The sequence below is a fragment of the Epinephelus moara genome, chromosome 14 (assembly GCF_006386435.1).
Source record: "Epinephelus moara isolate mb chromosome 14, YSFRI_EMoa_1.0, whole genome shotgun sequence".
NCBI classification, from domain to species: Eukaryota; Metazoa; Chordata; class Actinopteri; order Perciformes; family Serranidae; genus Epinephelus; species Epinephelus moara.
In genome coordinates, this window is record NC_065519.1 from 23,820,978 (window position 1) to 23,837,671 (window position 16,694).

The following is a 16,694-nucleotide window of genomic DNA, read 5'->3' on the forward strand; positions in this document are numbered from 1 at the left end:
AATTGGACAGGTTTATCTCAAAATTTATATGGCAAGGAAGCCATAGAATTAGACTAAAATCATTCCAGCTTTGTAAACCACATGGAGGGCTCAAACTCCCGAACTTAAAATGCTGCTGCTTGGGCTGCACAGTTAAAACCTTTAACAACAAGGATTTAGAATCTTTCCTGTCTACGTTGGCTCAATATAGAAAAAAAACCATAACTTGTGTATGGCCCCTACAGACTCCGCCTTTCCCAGACAGCCCCTAATGGAAACCCAAATGGGTGAATGTTGGAGATATCGGCCGTAGAGATGTCTGCCTTCATTCGAATATAATGGAACTAGATGGCACTCAGCTTGTGGTGCTCAAAGCGCCAGAAAAATACTTTTAAAAAACTCAACAGCAATGTTTCTTTACAGAAACAATGGCCCAGTTACTTAAGAAAATCCGCAGGCCTTGTTTTGAGCAGTTTCATGTAGGAACTATTTTCTTTCTATCGAACCACACCTGCTAACTGTACAGAAGGAAGAGTGCATCTACTGCCAGCCCACCTGGCACCACTGAACCAGCTAACACTACTACAAAATAAGGCCTTATAGTTGACATATGGGTAAGCTATTTTGACCTATTTTCATCAAAAGTATATCATTTTTTTTGTTGAGTCTTTATGTTTGGATTCTAGGTTTTTCAATTCAGCCTGAAAGGGGTGAAGTTTTTCTGCTCTTTGTTTCTTAAGAAAAGATGTTACTGCAATTGCCTTCCCCATCATTACTGTCTTGCAGGCATCCCAGTGCACTGGTGGAGTTGACCCTTGGTTGTCATTATATTCTAAATAATCTGCTATTTCTTTTGAAAACGGATTGATCCTGTGTTTATTCAATATGCTAGAATTAAATCTCCAATGTGTGAGCTTTCTTCTATATGTCGTTGTTACAGACAGATTCAATGAGCAGTGGTCAGAGAGATCTGTTGTTCTAATACAACATTTTGCACCTTGCCGATATCCGTTCCAAATAATAAAAAGTAATCAATTCTTGAATATGTTAAGTGAGGAGATGAAAAGAAAGTAAGGAATTGATGGATTTAAATGTCTCCAAACGTCAGTCAGTCCTTTCTTTATTATTTTTTTTTAATGAGATATTCTCGTTTGATGAGTCAAGGTGAGGGTTTAGAATGATATTGAAATTGCCTCCACATACAAGAGTCCCTTGTGCTTCTATTGCAATCCTATCCTAGCAGATTATATACATTGTAGAAAGTAAACAACTGTCCGCCAACTTTCCCTTTATCAGTATGAATCTACCTTCTTTATCAGTAACCATGGATACATGTTTCATAGGCTACTCTTCCAGAAATCAGTACAACTACCCCTCTTGTATGTTTTCATGTGGGTTTCCTGCAATGAGTTTATTTCCAGTTAATAAACTCATTGTTATTTTTGGTTTCCAGTCTTTTAATAGTGGGGTGACCTCTTGTTGACACAGAAATGCTTTCAGTATATTCTCCTCCATGCTGGTGAAGACCGTGTCATCTCCAACGGTGGCTACCTGAAGTCCCTTTGCCCTCAGCTCCTGTGCGGCCACCTGTGCGTCCTCGAAGGTGTAGGACCAGTGCACTATTTAATTCGGATCCCGGTGAAAGGTTTTTGTAATCGGCTGTCTTTCTCTTTGAGTGCTTTTCTAATTCCCCCATATACACTCTTGACCTTGGAGTAGCATCGGATCCTGGCCTCTTTGTCAGAACTCCATGTGCACCCTGACATACCATCGGGTAAGGGGAGCTCCGTTGTTAGCAAGCTTTCCATAAATGTAATCATCAAATTGCCCTCCAAGTCCACTGGTGCACATTACATCCAAATGTTGTTTCTTCTTAATCTGCTTTCCAGAACAGTGACTTTATCCCGCAGCATGCGTTGTTCCTTCAACAGACACAGTAGTGCCTCTTTAGTCACAGCACTGCTTGCTTCCATATCAGAGATGCAATCCTCTACCTCGACAATAGCCTGGCCTTGAGTTTGGAGTGTCGCACCGACCTCAGATAGCCTCTGGTTAAGCTCGTGTTTTAGTGTTCTTCATTCAAGTCCTTCCTTAAATCTTCTTTAAGCTCAGAAATAGCCACCTGTATATCTTTTTTGAAGACCAAGAATTCTTCGAAGACATTTCATGGAGCAGATGGTCTACCAACTCAGAAGCTTCTTCTCTCCTAACTTTAACTAGCAAGACGCCATATTCCTCATCTGAGGGCTCCTCTTGGTCTTTTTCAATCCCAAGCATGGCTTCACTTGAAGTCCTGCTGTTGAGTTTTTCAATGTATTTTTTGGCGCTCTAAACACAAGCCGAGTGCCATCTAGTCCCATTATATTGGAGAGAAGGCAGACATCTCTACGGTCAACACTCAGCAGCTCACACCAAATTGATTGAGATTTATATAGCGCTACAGGTAAGAGGAAAAATGTGTTTATTTGATTTTGGGGTGAATTCTCCCTTTAAAGTTTTTTGAATCCGTGCATAAATGTCTGTGTGCATAATATCTATAATACCATCCTAAGTTTCAGTTTCCACAAAATGAGGCTAATATGATTAATTATTTAAAATGAATGGTGATAGTTTTGTAGCTGAAGGAGAAGTAAGATTACCGCATAACATCTCAATGGTAATACTAGATTTACACATTCAAACGCACCACATTGGTTTGGGTGACTCAACTTTCTAAGACCTTAACAAACCACACAGCACTTTTTCATCAAACACACTCCTACATTAGGGGAGTGAGGCAATGTGGTTATGTAAGAAAGTCTCCAGACTCATAGACGAGTAGCTACACTAGTTAGGCGAGTAAATGCATTGCACAGATGCAAGCAGATGTGGGGGCCAGCGGTTGCTATAAATGAGAGGCGAGGGTTACAGCGGCATCTGTACACCATACCTTTGGGTGCAGACTTATAACGTCTGCGCCGATGACCCCATGCCTCCTGACAACCAGCACTGTGCTCTAATACAAAGCAGGTGGGCCAACTGAGTTGAAAGTAGAGCGGGATTTGTTGATCTTTTATTCTCTTCGTTGCCATCTTCTTGTTCCATTCTTTCTTTTCCTCTCTGCCTCTCTCAGTATTCCTGCCGTCCTGCTTTGCGTGCAGCAAAACCAAGCAGAGAAAATGCAATAAGCACTTTAGCTGGCCGAAATCAAAAGGCACGGCAACGTTTTTTAACGCTCACAGAAGCAATAGGAAGTCACATGAGAGGATGCTCACATGTGATTTCCGCAGTGTTTGTTAATGGTAATCCCTATAACAACTTGCGGCACAGAGTCTAAATTCCAATCATGCTTTGTGATGTTCAGGCTTCTCTAAATTGAGGTGAGGATTGGATGTGGAGATGTGCATGGGCTATAAAAGATTGACCCAAAGCTTTTCTAAATCATTCATAATGGACTGTCATGCTGACGCTTCTCGTGGTTTACAAGCCAATGAAGCAAAACCACAGTGGGGAAACTTGAGTTTTTCCCAGAGAAGAATAATGATGGGATTTATTAAAATCAACTTTGCAGTGATACTGTTGATCAGCTCAGAATATCAAATGACAGGGAAGAAATACGAGTTTAAGTTGTGCCACAAAAACAACCGCTCATCAGTGCCTGAGGACATGCTTGTTGCGTGTTTATAACAAACTCAAGCTGAGCCCCCTGAGAACCGTTATGGTAGTGATGTCAGCCTTATTGCTTAACACTGGCGTAAATCTCAAAAGAACATGTGCTGTCCCGAACCTACTCTGCATCCAGGGCTCACTATGGGGGACATGATGCGGAATCTGTGCCAGCTAAAGTATTGATAAACAGCAGACAACGGCTAAACAGGACCATACAGGATCATCTGTAGCATCAGATGACATCAGGTCAGGACGGTGCTGCCAGGTTTGCTCTGCCACCCAGATACAGCCATTCTCCGGCCAACAGTGGAAAGAGTCTATCATCGACTGAGGCCAAAACACACAGGTGGGATTTATTGTCACTGCACACACTGACCCTGACTAAATATGAGTCCTCAGCCAAGTGGGCAATGGAAACAAGTTAATCAGTCCAAGCCAGACATGCAGAGACAATGGGGGGCCGTGCTAAAGTTCCATTAGAGGATAGGTATTGAAAGCAGCGTAGACTTATAAGATACAGTATTTGTTGCCACTGCTTTAGGGGCCTCTGGGGAGGTGACCAGGGAGCCCAGTGTGTGTCCTTGTCCGTGTCCCTGTCTGCGGAGCTTTCTGACACGGCGCGCAGTCATGCAGGCCTAACGGACGGTAGGGGCAGCACAAAAGGCATCAAGCCCCAGGCCCAAAGAGCAGCAGACACTTGTTATCAAAACACTGATCCCATGGCCCCCACGGCTGCCATTCAGCCCCCGCCGGCCTGCCGGACTCGATTACCCTCCCCACTGGCAGACTGGAGCACATAAAAAGCATTCCCATCAATGAACTGTTGAACCTTTTCCCTTTGGACGTGTGACCAGACAGGAACCCTTTGACACTGCACTTCTGTTGAGCAAATTCATAGCCTAAGCACTTTTCTGGTCACTGGGCTCGTTAAGTCCATTAATTCCGGGACACGGCACTCATTTATGCATGTGGAGGGGCCAGAATGGGAATTTGTTCTGTTGGTAAAACAGCGAATATTTGTTGGGAGCACAGAGTAAACACACCAATACCGCAGGTCCCCTCCCTGCCTTCCTGACTCTCCTGGCTGCCTCTGAGCCACGTCAGAGAGCACTGAGGTCTCTCCGTATGTGCTCAACATCTGCTCTCTCTTTCTCTGCATTTCCTGTCTCTTACTCACCAGGTGAGAAAATGGCGCAGGAGCGCACTTCACACCAGCAATCTACTTTAAAAGACCCATTATATTTAATATCCCTTCAGGCAACAGAAATATTTGTGGATACACCCTTGAAAAAATGCCTTTGAACCGTGGTCTTAACCCTGGGAGGCATCGACTCGGCCTGATAAACAGCCCAACAGTAATTATCCAATCAGCAACTTTCCTTTTCATCTGTGGACATTTGGTCAGCAGGGAGGAAAGCCTTACTCTGAGGAAAATAATTGCCTCCTCAAAGGCGATGAATCTCACACCGACTGTGCCATTGCTACCCCCAGTGGGAGGCCAATCGAAACAGATTGTGTAGTGTGCAGTTCAGTGCAATAACCTTTCTGGCATTCAAAGACATCACAGCAGTCTCCTGGCTGACCGCTGGCCTGGCTGAGCGGTACGGCGCGCTGTCCGCTTGGGCACTGGGGCTTGTGGCAGGCACGGAGGTCGCAAGTGCACTGGGACGGGATGGAGGGGCAGCAGCCAGCAGGGGGCGTGTAGCTCTTGGTCAGGACTGAACCCTTAGGGCAGGAGGGCACCTGCAGAGCGGGGCACGTCACACCGGCACACCTCAGCTCCTCTGAAACACACAGACATGGATGCATTCACATTAAGAGACAGGTGGGTATGTAGCATATCTTAGTCCATCTTTTTCATTTACTGTAACACCACCTTCAACAGCTCTAGACCCGACAGTGCCCGCACTGTTCTGCAAGAGGAATGAGTTTTTTCAGTGCTTTCACATGTGTGCACTTGTGTGTGTGAGGGCTCCTTGTAGTGTCAGTTGAGCCACTTTAGAACAGCGCTACTCGTATTACGGTCTAAAGGCCGAGTTCACACTGTCACCCAACACAAACTCTGTGCGCAGTCATCAGATCCCCACTTCACTTCGTCTGTGACAGCTTCACAGCATCCTGTCAGAGAAGTGAGAGCGGCGCTGTAGACACGACAAGGCTCTCTGCATATCCTGTCTGCGGGCCTCTGATCCCACCCAGCCTGGCTCACAATCCAAACAGCCCCTCACGCTCTAAAACCAGTCATTAATACCAGCCAACCTTCAACAGAGCTTCTCTTTTTAGACAGTTTAGAATCTCCCCTTCGCTTAGCATACCAGGATGTGTTTGTCTTTTCATTTGCCAGAGCCAACATAATGGCTCTGATACCCCTTATAAAAGGAGGAAAGAGGTGCAGGGGCACTGGAAATCTGGGCAAGGGGCTCAGGGGTGTATTTTGGAGCCTGTTCAGGAAAAGAAAAGTGGAGCGCCCCTCTGTACAGCCATTGTATGAGAACAGTAGCTACCTTACAAAGATTGGATTACCCAAACCAAAGGGATGTGTTTATTTTGGTTCTCAGTGTCACTGTAATGTATACAGTGCAGGCAGAAGGGAAGGATTGGGGAGAGCAGATTCACGTCCTGTCCTATAATTGTCAATCACTGAGTAATTTCCCAGATCCCCTGCTGAAAGCACACTAAATGAACGCTTTGTAGCACTTTGACAGCTGAGAGGGAGAGTGGAAAAGGCAGCGTTAACTAGCGCAGAGATTACGGATGAGAAAGAGGAAAATCTGGTAATCGTACATCTAGTTTAAATCATCACTGACATTTAAGGGAGAAAATGTGTCAACAAATGACTGTTTTATAAGAAAGTTCAATTAAGTGGATTATGATTTAGTTATGAGGAATGCTTGACAATCTTTGCATACATATGGTTTTTGAGGATAGGAGCTGGGGTTGCGTAACAGCATTTGGGGTTTCGGTAGTGTTTCCAGAAGCTGAGTTTTCTTGATGGTCTTCCCAGACTGGCCCTGGCTCCACGGCGCAACACGAGTCTCTCAGAGGATTCGCCTCATCCCTGACATTTGAAGACCTGTAAGCGGATCCCTCTGGGTTTCGCCACAAGATGAGGAAACTGGACCGGTGAGCAGTTTGGGGTTCAGACTTCTGATCCCCTGATAATGGTTCTGATCTGCCATAGCTGGCCCTCTGACTCATAGTGTCTATTCTCAACCATTCCATTTCTTTCAGACCTGATGCTCTGCTGGCATTGACATTAAGTAGCTGTTTGATGTCTACCTGGCCTAGAAAAAACATGGAGGAGAGGAGCTGTAAGACTGTGACTGCTGTAGTCTGGCGGGCGGGGGGAACATTTCTGACAGATGAAATTGAGGATAAGGGAAACGTTGAATTTTTCTGGCTCCAGATAAATAGAGCAGGAGTGTGAGGTATCTGTACTGTACTGTTTACTCAAGCAACCTGGGAACAGTGAGGACCGCCACAAAGCTCTCATTGATAAACTTTGTAGCTGAATAGTGTCATAGAAAATGAGGGGGAAAACCCCTGAATTAAGGGAGCCTACAAACCTTTTAACGGTTTTTGGCCTAATTCCTAAGCTGGAGTTAAATAAACTCCAGTTGGAAGCGCTGATTGGTGAATGTTTTACTTCCAATAAAGTCTAACGAAGTCTGCTGCTGCTCAGTTGAAGACCGGTTTTGCATATGAAAACCCACACTGTTTAAAGCCATAGAAAACGCCCTGGGACGATCCTCCACAATGTTCTGCACTGAAAAACACTTTCTGTGTATTGTATGTGCCCCAGAGAAGGCTGATTACTCCTTCAGTTGTGATAATGACTGGGGTTAAAGTGCGCTGGGAAAAGCAGCTGGCAGACATACCATTGTCATTTAAATGAATAGAATTGTATCCATCCGTGGAAATGGTCCAACCCTTGCAGGTCCAATTAATATAATTTTCTAGCTGGCACATTTGTAAGCACAATAGGCAGACGGAGAGGATGGAAAAAAGTCAGCAGCAAATGGATTTTATCCTGCGCTGTTTGTGTTCTATCTCTGAGCATAAATGGCTGTAATTAGAGAGTCAGCAACCACAGAACCAATCTTCGTATCACAATGGTGGCCATACTCCAGCTTGCACAAACACAAAAGGCCTGATTTGGTATGCTTGATAAATTCTCTGTGCAGATTAGGCAACATGTGCTCTCGTACGACTGTAAGATTGCAAAGAATTGAAAACCTTCGACCTCAATGCACACCCTGCGACAACATACACACACAGACACACACCTGATGCTGGTCTGAAAGAGGTGGGATACGGAAATTGCTTCATTACCACAGAATGGTCTCTTTTGTAACAAAGCATATTTCTGGCACCTCAGCAGCTCATTGAGGAAAAAAAAAACACCTCCTATCTAAATGGGTTTTTTCTTTAAGCCCGGGTACAAGGAGCGCAGTCTTTCCCCCAAACCAGAGTGGCTCGGCCAGGCAGAGGAGGCTGTGTTGACAGCCTGAGTTTACTCATGGAAAAAGCGCACAATGTGAGTTCTGTTCACCGGCTGACTTTGGAAGCAAGTCAGCAGAGAACAAAGCTGTCTCAGTCCAGCTGCCCTCCGTGGGTTTCTGGTCTGTCCTCAGGTTTTATAAAGTTGCTCAGCAAAAGGGACACATCAGGGCCGTCTCTCACGTAAAGCTGTGGGGGCCTGGCCCAGTGCCCACCAGCAGTTACAGCTGAGAAAGTCGGCATTGTGTTCACCGTGTGCATCAGCGTGTGTGTGTATATGTGTGAGGACCGTGGAGCAGGTCTGGGACGGGGTCCGGGCCAAAAGGCACAGACGGGGTCACCAGGAAGAAACACTTGGTGGGAACTTCACACCACGGTCAGAAGCTTGAGGTAGACGGCGCGTAGGCACACAGCGGCCCAGCAGGCCTGCATCTGTTGCCTGCACGCCTTGCTCTCTTGCTCTTTGGCTAAATATTTGCAGATGAAAAATGTGATCTCAGTGTCCTGAGTAACACTGCTTGCAGCTGTGAATGAGCATGTTTGGGTGAGGTAATGAGTATGTCCACATGTAGGTGTGCATTTGCACGTAGATTTTTCATGTGTTTGTGTGTGTGCATAGCAAGAGCACATAGCAGCATGTGCGCATTCCACTGAGACACACCCTTTCCTTGCCATCAGATGGCCAATAAGATTAGGCCACTGACAGACAGCATGAGGGACTTCTATCTTGCTGAAGGGCCTGTCCCTTAGAAATCAACACCATGCATGGTCTATCGTTTTATCAGGCACAAAATGCATATGAAAAGAGTGAACTGACTGTGCTCCAGGGTACTTTACATAAAGCACTGGGAAACATAACTGAACATTTGTCACGTGTACGGCCACTATTCCTCAATAACTCAGCCCTCATCTGTAGCAAATGTATGGAGACCTGGGGTGTAGACAGCTGTTAGACAAATTGTAGAAGAGGCAGTTGAGTTATGTATGGATTTTGGATTTGATCCCTTTCAAAGAAAAAGAGAAGAGAATGGCTGGTGATGGATGTAATGTGTCTGAGAACTGAAGGAGCTGGCTTAGCCCGCAGTTGGGGTGTCTTTGATTTCTTAATGGTTACGGTTGGGTCTAGGGTTGTGGGTCTACACTTATTGAATGGACTGTGGGTTGGAGCTGGACATGCAGGAATGGTCTTCATGTGTGTGTCTTGGCTTTTCCCGCTGGCCTAATACTGGCTGGTTTGGTTAGCGGCTGACCACGAGTAGTGAGTGGGTTGACAGCAATCCCAACATGCCTTTAAGGGAAGTTCTTTGTCTCAATCGCCACACAAGAGTTTTGTTTCCTTTTTTGAAATCCCTACTCACACTCATACAAGTACACACACACTGGGAAAACCAGCAGCTTGCAGGGTACAACAGGGGCCATAGCTTCCGCAGACAAACACACAGTGCTGAGACGTCTCGCACCCCTGCCAGCCGGCGGCGGTCTGGCTCGGCCAGTAATAGCTCTGCCACAAAGAGGCTGCAGCCAAGCAGAACTAACGGTCCTTTCACAAGGGCAGAGAGGGGCTGGATGGGGGTGGCATAGGTGGGCAAGTAGATTTGTGGGAGCAAGGTCAGTCTGTGCCATGCCATCATAGTGGGCACCACTCCCTTGTCTGATTAACTGCTCGTGAACTTCCACATGCCTGTGAGGGACAAAGTTTATTCTATTCTATTTCCATTAATAGTCCGCAAGAGCATGTCAAGCATCGTTTCCATTGCATGGTGCTGACATGGCTTGACTCGACACCTTGCTAGGAACCTTTTTTGGTTTTCCATTGGCAAAATTTGAGGTTAGTACCAGGTACTTTTTTTAGTATCACCTTCGTCGAGGTTTTTAATGAGCTGAGGGTGTGAGTAAGATGTTTAAACTGTCACAGGTTAGCATGATAACTTAAACCGTCACTGATCATTTGGATAGGTCTAACAGATCATAATCTTCTTGCAGTCTTCAACAAACAAGCATTACCTTAAAAATGGAGACCACTTCGGGTTTGTATTTCTTACGTAATGAGAAAATCAGTGTACCACTACTGTACCTCCAGCAAAACTGATCAGATCAGGGCTGTTGTCTCCCTTTGACTTCCTCACAAGCTCCTGACTTTTCTATTCCGAGCAAAAAAGATCTCTGTTGCAATCGTCCCCCTGATACTTTCATCCCAGCTGTCCCCTAAGTAGACAATCTGACTGCTTCTGCATCTTGGTCTTTCAACTATCCCTATTTCCGAGCATGTTAGTATTAAGTGATGCCAGTTTTATGAATCACCTAAACACTTCCAAAAATGCAGCGACTGCCGCTGCTCGTTCCCGTCAGTGAGCCACAGCTGGGGAATTCCTCTAAAATAGCAGTTAGGGGCCTTATCATGAATGAAATATGTAAACCATCTGAGTGTACAATTGCCAAACACCACCCTACCTAGACCCCAGGGCCTGTACTAGACACAAATACCTTAAACAAAATGGTTGGCCTCAGTTGCGATTTCCTATCTTCCTGTGTCTGCCCCCCGCCCCTCTTACACTTATCACTTCCTCTTTCCCTGACATGTGGGTAAACGCCTGTTGCTCCTGATTGAATGTTTGCAGCCAAATTACATCAGTGTCTTGAGTACCAGCAGAGAACAGGATCCCGCTGAAACAACACGAGGCAGCATTAGGGCGACTGAACACCAACAGTGGTGAAGCGGAGATGTTGAGTTTTAACAGATCACAGTGTGTCACAGGGGAGGGAAGAACTAACAAGACCACTGAGTGAGTCAGAGAGAAAGTGAGAAGCCAAACCATTACCATGTGTGAGCTTACTCAAGAAGAGAATCTACATTCCGACAGATGTTGGGACGTAAAGTCTACTCTAATGCTCCTATGCGTGTGAAGTAGGGATGGGCGATTTATCTAATACACTCAAATCATCGCGGTTTGTTCCCTACGGGGTGTATAAAACGACTGTATCTTGAACATCGAGAATAAACCTTTCTCCTATGGCTCTCTCCCTCTCATAGACACAAAAAGAAAAAAAAGACTCACAAACATGATACGTCACATGCACTCTCCCGCCCATCCAGACTACTATCTCCTGGGTGATACTGTGTGAGCAAGCATGGATTGTTTTTTATCTGCAGGGCTCCAGACTGCCACTATTTAGTCACATTTTGCAACCATGGAGCACCAGCGTGTCTTGCAAATATTATTAATATATGGATTGAAGAGCTGTACAACAGTACTTTTACTTTATGGTAACTGTAGTTTATTCATTTTATTACAACAGTACTTTATTTAACATCCTGGTAACCGTAGTTTATTGACTTGACTATAATAGTACTTCATTTAACTGCATGGTAACCGTAGTTTATTTAACTTTATTACAACAGTACTTTATTTAACTTTATGGTAACCGTAGTTTATTTAACTTTATTACAATAGTACTTTATATAACTTTATGGTAACCGTAGTTTGTTAACTTCATTATAACAATACTTTATCTAACTTTATGGTAACAGTACTTTATTTAACTTTATAAAAAAGTACTTTATTTCACTTTCTGGTAATCGTAGTTTATTTAACTTTATTACAACAGTTCTTTATTTCACTTAATGCTAAACGTGGTTTATTAACTTTATTATAACAGTACTTTATTTAACTTTATGGTAACCGTAGTATATTTAAAGATATTTTTTGCGCATTTTTAGCCTTTATTTGATAGGACAGACAAGCGTAAAGGGGGGAGAGAGAGAGAGGGAGTGACATGCAGCAAAGGGCCACAGGCTGGAGTTGAACCCGGGCCACTGCAGCAACAGCCTTGTACATGGGGCACCTGCTCTACCACTAAGCCACCGACGCCCTGGTAACCGTAGTATATTTAACTTAATTACAATAGTACTTTAGGTAACGTAATGGTAACTGTAATTTGTTAAACTTTATTACAACAGTACTTTATTTAACTTTATGGTAGCCGTAGTTTATTTAACTTTATTACAACAATACTTTATTTAACTTAATGGTAACCGTAGTTTATTTAACTTTATTACAACAGTACTTCATTTAACTTTATGGTAGCTGTAGTTAATTTAACTTTATTACAACAATACTTTATTTAACTTGATGGTAACCGTAGTTTATTTAACTTTATTATAACAGGTCTTTATTCAACTTTATTGTAGCAGTAGTTTATTTAACTTAATTACAACAGTACTTTATTTAACTTAATGGTAGCTGTAGTTTATTAACTTTATTATAACAGTAATTTATTCAACTTTATTGTAGCTGTAGTTTATTTAACTTAATTACAACAGTACTTTATTTAACTTAATGGTAGCTGTAGTTTATTTAACTTTATTATAACAGTACTTTATTTAGCTTAATTGTATCCATAGTTTACTTAACTTCATTACAACAGTACTTTATTTAGCTTAATTGTAACCATAGTTTACTTAACTTCATTACAACAGTACTTTATTTACCATTCTGGTAACCCTAGTTTATTTAACTTTATTACAGCATTCATAATGCCCAGCCCTGGCAGGAAGTGCAATCAGTGGAGCTTTCACGCCCTTGGAGCAGGTTCACAGGGACACATTTACAGTCAAACACTAGCACGGCATGCTAACACTTTTTAATAACTGCTTGTGTCTAAAGGCAACAAGCGGTTCATGGATGCAGACTCTGTGGAGACCAACAGGACTGAGCGAATAAGATCCTAACCACAGTGTCTCGGTCTTGTCTTGGTGACAGACGAAGGGAAATCTCTGTCGGGAACATCTAGACAAACAAGATAATTATCACACACAGTCGCATGCACAAACACAGACACACATGCTCACATATAAAGGCTCATCACACACATGCACACGTGATGATACATAAACACATGTGTGCATCTTTCAACATGTACACTTGCAGACATAACAGACACACACACATCCTGGTCTCTTACTTAATGAGAGGCCATCAGAAAGGGTGGGTGTGTTGCAGTGAGAACTCATAAGCTGCTGAAAAATGTTGTTTACAGTTTTCACTGGTGTGAGTTTAAACTGTCATCCGTTTGGCTTTGCAGATGAGGGAGTTACAAAACAGAGGACTGGCAGTATATCTTTCATTGTAACACTAGACCTCAACCATGATACGTGTAAACAATATAATGTTTGATGAACACAAGTCCTGTGGGATTTACCGATCAGAACACAGCTGTACTTCAAATGTTCTGTAATAACCTTGGTCTTACTCGCAGACTAAATAATCTCAAATATGTTGAGGTGGCGCGTCGCCAGCCACCGTTTTGTCTATCTTAAGAGCTGCTCTTCATCTGAGATGCAGGCGAATTGCAAAGAGAGTATCAAAGGAGAGCAACATGTGGATCAAAACACAAGCAGTCACAGTCACATGCTTTGGACTTAATCTGTTCACTACAGCGTCGGACCATTTTGCCTCAGGTTTTGCAGGAAGGTTTTTTCTGGCTTGTTCAGTAAGACGAGGTTTACACAGGAGTTCAGCGAGTTCACTCAGTGGCAGTCCCATCCCATTTTTGCAAGTGTCAGTCAGGAGGCAGCCGCCAGTTAGCGCCTGTCTTTCTACCAGACACCTCACGATCCAAAAGTGGAAGCTAAATTCTCTGTGCCAATAACTTTTTTTCACTTAGAAGTGTCAATCACAGAGACTGCTGAGAGTGGAGGTAAATGCACATGCTGGTATTCTCTCACGTCATTCAAGGCTGTCTGTTTTCAAGCAATCATCTTACACTGTCTTCATTTAAACCTTAAGGACTTCCATCATCAGTCTGAGCAAATCCTTCTCTTGTAATAAAGACCTTTTGTGTTATTGCTTCTCTGTCAGTCAGATTCACACCTTCTTTTTTCACTCTCGACATCTTTCCCTCTTGTTTTCTTTTCATGACATCACCCTTCTTTTCCTTTACTTTTCCCTTACTCTGCACGTTAGCATTGGAAGTGCCGTGTATTATACTATCTGCCTGTTGAGCTTTCCCAGTGACTCCATTAGGGTGACCAGACATCTCAAAAAATCCCAAATCCTGTCCTGTTTGTCCCAAAAATTAACCATTATAGTAACAGATATAAGCCTAGGACAAGATAAAACAAAAGCTGCCTGTATGCTGTGAGACCCAACATGCTGAGGAGACCTGACTTGGTGACACTAATTTGCAAAATGCTGCTCTGAACATATTGAGTATTTTGGAGCGCTGCCAAATTGTCATGAATAATTAATAACATAACGGAGATGCACGCAACAAGCCGCTGCTGTCACCTGAATAAAGAGGAATCTAAATTCAAATGAGAGAACGCTTTCATTAAATCATCAAGTACTCTGCATAAATTAGTAGCTCAATGTTTTTTTCACTCTCTGAATCCCTGAAAATATGATTAAATCACTTTAATTAATTTTTCTAAGATATGCAAGCGTATTATTGTTGTGTTTTCACATGTCCGTTACCTTGATTAGGCTATCACAATGTCATTCTACCTGTTTCAAACCACATGACAAAGAATGCAGACACCGCTACAGGAGGAATTTATAATAAAAATATTGGAAAAACAATCTTAGCTGCTGAAAAGATGTTTAAAATGGCTGTAACATACCTGTCACCTCTGGGTAATGCTTCATGCGTCTTGTTAACACAACCAAAACACTGCACACACACATACACACACCTCCCCTGTCCCAGATTTCAGCCATTCTCATCTGTCACCCTTGACTCAATGCAAATATTCAGGTAGACTGATATGTGCAATTACACAAGTTTGGAACACTTGATGTTTAAATGATCCCATCGCTTAAAGTGAAAGGTGCCCAATGTTCGAGTCATGAGGCTTTCACTGGTCGTGGGCTATATGCTTCTTTTCAAACATAATGAGCTGGGACATAAGGAATTCTGCGTCCCACTCAGGGGTGGAGGGACAAAAACGTCAGCAGACACTCTTCATATCAATGTTTATACTGGGAAAGGACTATGAATGATACAATTCTGTCAAAGTGACTTTGTAGTTGTAGAATCTATTTCGGACGCAGGTATAAATCCTCACATCTTAACACTAAATAACTGTAGCTGAGTGAAGCTATTGGTCAGCTGCTGTGTGGTTTGTCAGTAACAGTCGCAGGTCATCTGAAGGTTACCTGCGGCTTCCTGGCACTGGCTGCGGTTGATGTAGGCGAAGTGGTGGTGGCAGCTCTGAGACTCACACACACAGCCCTCGGCGGTCAAGTTACACCCAGAGAACATGCAGGCCGGGTTGGATGGTCCCACATACTTCTCTCTGTGTCTGTCCCGGTGCTCATGCCTTCGACCTTCTGAAAACCAGCCGTGGACACACACACACACGCACACACACGCACGCACACACAAAACCACAGTCATCAATGAGTCAGACAACAGCACCACTCAAGAGTGAGTGGGGTACCACTGCACAAAGTCTTAGCATGTGTGTCATCACTATGATATGTAAGTAGCATTAGTCACCTCAGAGCCACATCTGTTATGGATTAGCTCCTCTCAATGGACAGCATTATTCCCTCTGACTCAAATTCGGTGCGTGCATCTGTGTTGCAACATACCGTGTGATGGGAGGAGAGGGCTCACCTGACTTGCTGGCCTTCATGCAGGTTTCTTGGTCTGGGTAGGTGAAGGAGCCCAGGCAGGAGTGACGGGCATCGCACACACACTGACCTCCAGCTCTGTCGCAGCCTGTCATCAGGGGACAGCGCTCGTCCTCCAGGCCTGCCTCTGGGTGCTCGGGGAGCACTGCAAGGGGGAGAGAAGAAGACAGGATTGAGAAAGATTAGGGTTGTGCCAGAATCAGAATTTTGTCAGTTGAATCAGATTTGGCAATTCAGTACAAATATTCGACTATTTTTTCCTTTTTTTATTCATACAGACAATCAAGCAACACTTTATTGAACGGCCCGATTTTGAACGGGCTTCAACAGGACATTCAGGGCATCAGTGACATTTGTGTAATATAGACAAGCCAAGTTAGCCCTCCAAGCTAATGCATGCTAACTACGCCAACGACGCACGCGATTTTTCCTGACACTAGATATAAACCAAAAGCCAAAGACTACATCATATTAAGTTGCTGTGAGCTGTAAATTCACTTCTTCTAAGCAGATGGTAGACAATAACGTTGTCTCAGAACCTGACTGGGCAAAGCCTCTCTTCCTCCAGGCAGCTGCCTCCATCTCACTCAGACTGACCCTGGGTCTGGGTCAGCAGCTGCCTGTACTTATTCCAGACATCCTCACAAAATGAACAGGACAACTTCATGTTATAACATGAATTTACACTGGAGAGCAACGTGAAAGCAAAGAGTCCTGACTCTGCAGCTAGATATCGACTTCACATCTTCAACTTTTAGGGGGCAGCTCTACGAAAGATCATGAACCTCTCACTTGGACTGGTTTGTCCATTTTACCCATATTAACTGGCAATAAACAGACATTGGGCAAGGTTACAGATAAAGTGTAATCACAAGGCAAAATGTGCCAGAAACTGAGATTTGTTTCCCCAGAAGTGCGGAAGGGTTAGGCAGC

The 16,694-nt window shown here is 43.8% G+C and overlaps 1 protein-coding gene across 1 annotated transcript in view; it reads right to left on the bottom strand.

Moving 5' to 3' along the window:
* The window catches only part of crim1 (cysteine rich transmembrane BMP regulator 1 (chordin-like)), a 44,114-nt gene that overhangs the window by 22,493 nt on the left and 4,927 nt on the right, over positions 1-16,694 (bottom strand). The window contains exons 2-4 of the mRNA XM_050061521.1: positions 15,745-15,906; positions 15,282-15,455; positions 5,169-5,411 (exon numbers count right to left, since the gene is read on the bottom strand). Coding sequence (XP_049917478.1) covers positions 5,169-5,411; positions 15,282-15,455; positions 15,745-15,906 — 579 coding nt within the window. The remainder of the gene's footprint in view (positions 1-5,168; positions 5,412-15,281; positions 15,456-15,744; positions 15,907-16,694) is intronic.